Source organism: Microplitis demolitor, chromosome 8, assembly GCF_026212275.2.
Source record: "Microplitis demolitor isolate Queensland-Clemson2020A chromosome 8, iyMicDemo2.1a, whole genome shotgun sequence".
Classification (NCBI taxonomy): domain Eukaryota; kingdom Metazoa; phylum Arthropoda; class Insecta; order Hymenoptera; family Braconidae; genus Microplitis; species Microplitis demolitor.
In genome coordinates, this window is record NC_068552.1 from 5,781,207 (window position 1) to 5,789,636 (window position 8,430).

The following is an 8,430-nucleotide window of genomic DNA, read 5'->3' on the forward strand; positions in this document are numbered from 1 at the left end:
TTATTATTATTATTATTATTATTATTATTATTATTATTATTATTATTATTATTATTATTATTATTATTATTATTATTATTATTATGATTATTATTATTATTATTATTATTATGATTATTATTATTATTATTATTATTATGATTATTATTATTATTATTATGATTATTATTATTATTATTATTATTATTATGATTATGATTATTATTATTATTATTATTATTATTATTATTATTATTATTATTATTATTATTATTATTATTATTATTATTATTATTATTATTATTATTATTATTATTATTATTATTATTATTATTATTATTATTATTATTATTATTATTATTATTATTATTATTATTATTATTATTATTATTATTATTATTATTATTATTATTATTATTATTATTATTATTATTATTATTATTATTATTATTATTATTATTATTATTATTATTATTATTATTATTATTATTATTATTATTATTATTATTATTATTATTATTATTATTATTATTATTATTATTATTATTATTATTATTATTATTATTATTATTATTATTATTATTATTATTATTATTATTATTATTATTATTATTATTATTATTATTATTATTATTATTATTATTATTATTATTATTATTATTATTATTATTATTATTATTATTATTATTATTATTATTATTATTATTATTATTATTATTATTATTATTATTATTATTATTATTATTATTATTATTATTATTATTATTATTATTATTATTATTATTATTATTATTATTATTATTATTATTATTATTATTATTATTATTATTATTATTATTATTATTATTATTATTATTATTATTATTATTATTATTATTATTATTATTATTATTATTATTATTATTATTATTATTATTATTATTATTATTATTATTATTATTATTATTATTATTATTATTATTATTATTATTATTATTATTATTATTATTATTATTATTATTATTATTATTATTATTATTATTATTATTATTATTATTATTATTATTATTATTATTATTATTATTATTATTATTATTATTATTATTATTATTATTATTATTATTATTATTATTATTATTATTATTATTATTATTATTATTATTATTATTATTATTATTATTATTATTATTATTATTATTATTATTATTATTATTATTATTATTATTATTATTATGATTATGATTATTATTATTATTATTATTATTATTATTATTATTATTATTATTATTATTATTATTATTATTATTATTATTATTATTATTATTATTATTATTATTATTATTATTATTATTATTATTATTATTATTATTATTATTATTATTATTATTATTATTATTATTATTATTATTATTATTATTATTATTATTATTATTATTATTATTATTATTATTATTATTATTATTATTATTATTATTATTATTATTATTATTATTATTATTATTATTATTATTATTATTATTATTATTATTATTATTATTATTATTATTATTATTATTATTATTATTATTATTATTATTATTATTATTATTATTATTATTATTATTATTATTATTATTATTATTATTATTATTATTATTATTATTATTATTATTATTATTATTATTATTATTATTATTATTATTATTATTATTATTATTATTATTATTATTATTATTATTATTATTATTATTATTATTATTATTATTATTATTATTATTATTATTATTATTATTATTATTATTATTATTATTATTATTATTATTATTATTATTATTATTATTATTATTATTATTATTATTATTATTATTATTATTATTATTATTATTATTATTATTATTATTATTATTATTATTATTATTATTATTATTATTATTATTATTATTATTATTATTATTATTATTATTATTATTATTATTATTATTATTATTATTATTATTATTATTATTATTATTATTATTATTATTATTATTATTATTATTATTATTATTATTATTATTATTATTATTATTATTATTATTATTATTATTATTATTATTATTATTATTATTATTATTATTATTATTATTATTATTATTATTATTATTATTATTATTATTATTATTATTATTATTATTATTATTATTATTATTATTATTATTATTATTATTATTATTATTATTATTATTATTATTATTATTATTATTATTATTATTATTATTATTATTATTATTATTATTATTATTATTATTATTATTATTATTATTATTATTATTATTATTATTATTATTATTATTATTATTATTATTATTATTATTATTATTATTATTATTATTATTATTATTATTATTATTATTATTATTATTATTATTATTATTATTATTATTATTATTATTATTATTATTATTATTATTATTATTATTATTATTATTATTATTATTATTATTATTATTATTATTATTATTATTATTATTATTATTATTATTATTATTATTTCTTTTTTTTTTTAGTTAAATGCTCAGGGGGTTATTCCCGGTAGTCCGACTCTACCGAGGGCCTCACCTGAGCGCCAAATCATTACTGCTGCGATGCTTCATCAACAAGATGATCAGCATGCGCAGCAGGCCAAGTTTCGTTGCCTTAGGAGACGGAGGGATCCGAGAATAACAGCCTTTTGCATCCGCGATGCCAAAAACTCAACTTGCGGAGAACAAGTTGGGATTTTAGCCAATGCAGACACAAAAGTCTGTTTCATCCCTCCTAGGACGCCAACAATAAGTACGACAAGCTTGACACGGTAGCCTGGGTAGAGTTTGCCAATTTCAAACAGGAGATCCTGATATATTTCGTGTTTGTGCTCTTCTTTAACCGTGATGTTATACTCAGCATTATTATTATTATTATTATTATTATTATTATTATTATATTATTATTATTATTATTATTATTATTATTATTATTATTATTATTATTATTATTATTATTATTATTATTATTATTATTATTATTATTATTATTATTATTATTATTATTATTATTATTATTATTATTATATTATTATTATTATTATTATTATTATTATTATTATTATTATTATTATTATTATTATTATTATTATTATTATTATTATTATTATTATTATTATTATTATTATTATTATTATTATTATTATTATTATTATTATTATTATTATTATTATTATTATTATTATTATTATTATTATTATTATTATTATTATTATTATTATTATTATTATTATTATTATTATTGTTATTGTTATTGTTATCATTAGAGGGTCAGAAGCAATCACGTCAACGGAAAATCAGTGTGGAAGGGATAGTGTGGCTCCGAAACAATCGTTTTCCGAAAGAAAGTGGAAATCATCGGGTAGAGATGGAAGAGCGTGGGAGCAGAATTCCTCCCAACGACAGGAAATCGGGAAACCACCCATTTTTCCAAAGGTCTTACTAACGCCCCAAAATTTAGTGAGTCGTGTCGTGAGCTCCGTACTATTAACTTCATACCGTTCTTCTTTCTATCAAAGTGATTTCGTATACTAAACAGTGGGCTGTTAGCCATCTTTCAAAACCTGATACAATGAAGGATGCATACATAGTCAATTTCGAATATGGATTAAGGGATAGACTTATAGCTATTTAACAAAGGATGAACACCTTCGATCAAATCATATTTATATAAAATATGAATGTAAGACTATCGTCATTTAATACGTAGTAAGTCCACGAAATTTAATGTCTCATATTTTAAAATTTTTGTACTGTATCACTGAGAAAAATTCTCTACCAGTGATTTTAACTAGTGTAGGCTGGAATATTATTCACATAAGCCACCTAGTTGATGACACATTCAAAATAATTGGATTTTTATACTAAATAGCGTAAAAGAAATAGCTGTCATTCGTATCTAAAATTTATTTAGTATTTGTTAAAAAGTTAAATTCCGGATAATTCTGTATTATAACCTTGACTTCAACATATCAATTTCCACTATCTTTAATCGAAATTTATTTGTAACAATATGCGCATTTATTTACAATTTAAATTCATGTTTTAATTAACATATTCCTTCACTAAGGTTTCTTATCCTCGGTCTGTTGGTTGAAAGGCTAGGACCAAATATTTTTTCTCTTATAAGTCCGATTTAAAAGTAGGTCGAATCCTCGCTCATAATTTGGCATCATCAACACCGTTGGCATATTATAGTCAGGAATCCAAGCCTGCTTATATTACAAAATCAACGTAACAACTCGATGGATTGATCCAAAAATCTAATCAGCTCTGAAACTTTATAAGCCGCGTCGAATTACACCTCAACCATCAAAATCTGTTTATTTGTATACAAAAAACTGTTGGCGGACGAATTACAGAAACAATTCTTTTCAGTTTTTTTTTAAATTTCTCAAAAATGACAAGATAAATCAATTTCAAAATCTAATCAGCTCTAGAACTCTATAAAACGCAACAATTGTCACCTCAACCATTTTAATCAGTTAATTCGTTTGAGAGATATCATTAGAGAAAAAACGGTAAAAAACGATTTTTTAACTTCCCGCTAAGAAAATCGACGATTTTCAAAAATTTCGGGCAGTTATTGTTTTCACCCCGATTTTTGAAAATCGAGTTTTCATCAGATGTCGACGTTTTAAGGCCTTAGAAAGCTATTCTGACTATTTTCAGAATGATGTCCGTGTGTCCGTGTGTCCGTGTGTGTGTGTGTGTGTGTGTGTGTGTGTGTGTGTGTGTGTGTGTGTGTGTGTGTGTGTGTGTGTGTGTGTGTGTAAGTATGTAAACTCTTTGTAACTTTTGAACTAATGAATCGATTTGGATAGTTGAGGTGGCAATCGAAAGAGCTTGTTGGCCTTCAACTTTCCTAAAAATTTCAGATTATTTGATCGAATAGACTCGAAAATATTGGCGAATTACGAAAAAAAAAAAAATTTTTTTTTTTAGTTTTTTATTGATTTCTCAAAAACGACTTAAACGATCGACTTCAAAATCTAATCAGCTCTAGTACTCAATAAAACGCGTCGTTTGCCACCTCAAACATCAAAATCGATTGATTAGTTCGAAAGACATGGGCGTTGAAAAGTAAAAAAAATAACATTTTATGTTATTTTTTCCGGATAAATCAGAATATAACGTACTAAAATGTGCCTGATATCATACAAACTCATTTTTTTATGGTTTCTTTTGATCATATAATGTCATCGAACTTGGTTTTTAGTTTAAATCATATTTTCAACAAAAAAATCGATGAAACGTAGTTATTAATATTTTTATCGGATATTTCATATTTTATTGTTTCTTACATGAGTTAGAAATTATTTAAATCTTGATTTTGATCCCTGACATTGATTTCTGCCTCAATACACTTATTTTACTGAACATAATCAGGAACTAAAGTTTAAAAACCGCTTCATTGATGATTTTCGATTCTTGAATTTTCAAACTTCAGCATAACAGGTAACTTGTTAGAGCTTGAAAAGATCGTAAAAAAACAATTGCATGTGATAGCATTTTCGAGCTCAAAGAGCTCGAAAATATACCTACACTAATGTTTTCGAGCTCTTTGATGTCGAAAACAGCGGGAAGTTTTGGGGCTGGCCCGCAGGGTCAACCGACAGACCGATTTTTTTCGAAAACAATGGTGTACCAAAGTATTCTCGATCTCGAAAATGTATTCCCAACAATGTTTTCGACCTCAAGGAGCTCAAAAACAGGGGGAAGACTTGAGGCTGGCCCACAGAATCAACTAATAGACAAAATTTTTTAATCGGATTTGGACTTTGAAAAAATCCATCTGTTAAAAAAATTATTGAACAAAAAAACGGTCTTTGGACGCAACGATAGAAATTCGTTTCGACAAAAACGCTGTCAATTGGTTGTATCAACATTTTATTGGTTACTTCTAACCAAAACCAGATTGTTGAAGAATCCATTTGTTTAAAGAATTGGGTAACAAAAAAAGAAGACTTGTGGACGACACGACAAAAATTTGTTCAAAAAAATGCGGTCGATTGGCCGTATCGATATTTTATCGATTTATTTCAATGCAACCCTGACTTTGAAAAATTCCATTTGTTACATTTTTGCAAGTCCTAATAAAAATATCCACTTAAAAAACGAGCAACAAACATTTTTGGAAAATGAACGGAGTACTAAACGTCATAGTGTTATACCATTTGTTTCAGTGGAAACAGATTCTGAATCTGAGCAATTGTTGGAAGGTAATATCATGTCATTTTATTTTGGTGATATTTTACATAATTTTCTGTCTAATTTTTTTGTAAAATTAAGCAAGTCAATTTCAAATGTAACTATTTCAAATGAATCACGCACTGATAGTTTCAATTCATTGCAACGAATACCGTCTAATTTTGAAGCTGAACTGCCTATGACCTCCAAAGAACGGAAATTAAACCTCATGACACTTTTTGTATCTGCTGCGCTAGATTGAACTAATACAACACCAAGAAATGCAGCAATCATTTTGGGCGTTGTTTCGCAAAGTTTAGGTATTTCGATAGAGTAAGTAAAAATATTCCAAAATTTTAGTGACAGATACCACAAACAAGACAGGAAAAATATTGAAGAAAATGTAAAAACTAATTTCAAGCCTACTAGTATCTTAACTGTGCATTGGGATGGAAAACTTTTACCAGAAATGATAGGTTCAACAAAAGTTGAAAGACTTACAGTGCTTGTAACGGGTGTCGATTGTAAATAAACATTAGGAGTCCCAAAATTGATTGACGCATGTGCTTTAGGTCGAAGTGAAGTTATTTTTAAATTTCTAGAAGGTTGGAATCTTAGAGATGGAATTTATAATACTGGTACATAGTTTTCCAACCCAACATTGTCCTGTTTATCAATTCTATGTAATAAGTTCGTATTTTTCTCGGTGAAATAAAAGTTATGTGCAAATTGTTGGAAAAAATATGGGAAAAAGTTCATTAAGTCTTCCTTGTCGGCACCATATTTATGAGTTAATTTTACGATGGGCTTCCGTGGTTTACTGGCCAGTTACTTCAGTTCCAAATGTGATAGCATTCAATAGATTTCAACAGTAATGGCCAAATATTAATGAAAATAACTATAAAACTGGATTAGAGGATGAAATGGTAGCCTCAATGATATACGACAAAGAAGATGGCATCCTGCTTTTCATCTCTCAACAACTGCAAGCATGTAAAATGATTGTCTCATAATTTCTAATAATTTCACAGTTTAAGATATAATGGAAATATTAAATAAGTATTATCGAAGAAAAATTGGAAATTTATATATAAAAATAACATAATTAAATTAGATATTATCAAACTTCAAATTTCGAGTTTTTATTACAATATATTTGAAATATAAAATTTTTCTATCTCTAGGAACATCAACCACATGATGACTATCGTGAGTTATTGGAATTATCATCAGTGTTTTTGGGAAATCGACCTACTAAAAATATGACCTATAAATCTCCTGGTCCAACACATCATGCACGATGGCTTTCTAAAGCAATATATTTCTAAAAAATTTATCTGTTTCAAAAACAATTTTCACTCAGCCGGACTGAGTCTTCGGGACTCCACCATATTTGTATTTTTATCGTATTAGTATACATAAAAGCATGGTATTGTGCGCCTCCAGCGATTCAAGCTCCTCGACAGAATTTAGAATTTATGACAGATTTACTGAATTATAAAAAAATAAATAAAAATCTTTCAGAAGAAGCATCAAAAAAATTCAGCAATCGCTTGTAAAATTTATCTGAACAACTTATTTATTTGTCATAATTTGATGATAATGTTAGTGCAGAAATCAAATAAAAATTAATTGAATCGATTCAGAAAAATAAAATCAAATTAAAAACTTTAAACGATTTGATGTATAAAATTTATTAATATTAATTCCTTTGTAAACAAAGAATTGTATAATTTTGTATTAGAGGAGTCGTTGATTACTTTTGAAAGGTTGAAACTTTCAACTGATTTTTTTAATTTTCATCCTGATCAGTGAATATCTGACTACAATAAAAGCCTACAATAAAAGCTTAAGTTAGCGCTTTGCGCCCGGAGATATCTCTTGAACAAATTGACCAATTGAGACGTTTAATGTGGCAATCGACGCATTTTATTAAGTTCTGAAGCTGATCAGATTTTGGAATTGATTTATCTAGTCGTTTTTAAGATATTTCAAACACCTAAAAAAAAAAAAAAAAAATTTCAATTCTTTCGACAACGGTTTCTCTTGAACGAATAAACTGATTTTGATGGTTGAGGTTGTAAGGTTTTAGAGCTGATTAGATTCGGAAATCAATCGATTGAGCACATTACAAGTTATCCAAAAAAAAAACATTTCTAATAAAATATTTTCTTTTCGGAAATCCCGGAACGAGCCGTATCAATCAAGCTTAATTTTTTATCGCTTGTAGGAATTAATAGCT

General features: G+C 21.9%; 1 protein-coding gene across 1 annotated transcript; it reads right to left on the reverse strand.

Annotated features, from left to right (window-relative positions):
* Nucleotides 1-269: 269 nt before the first annotated feature.
* LOC128668437 (probable cyclin-dependent serine/threonine-protein kinase DDB_G0292550) lies at nucleotides 270-1,850 on the reverse strand (the record flags this gene model as incomplete). The annotated part of the gene is made up of 1 exon (XM_053741482.1): nucleotides 270-1,850. A coding segment is annotated over one exon (1,581 nt), but the record flags the coding sequence as incomplete, so codon positions are not given.
* Between the last annotated feature and the right edge of the window lie 6,580 nt (nucleotides 1,851-8,430).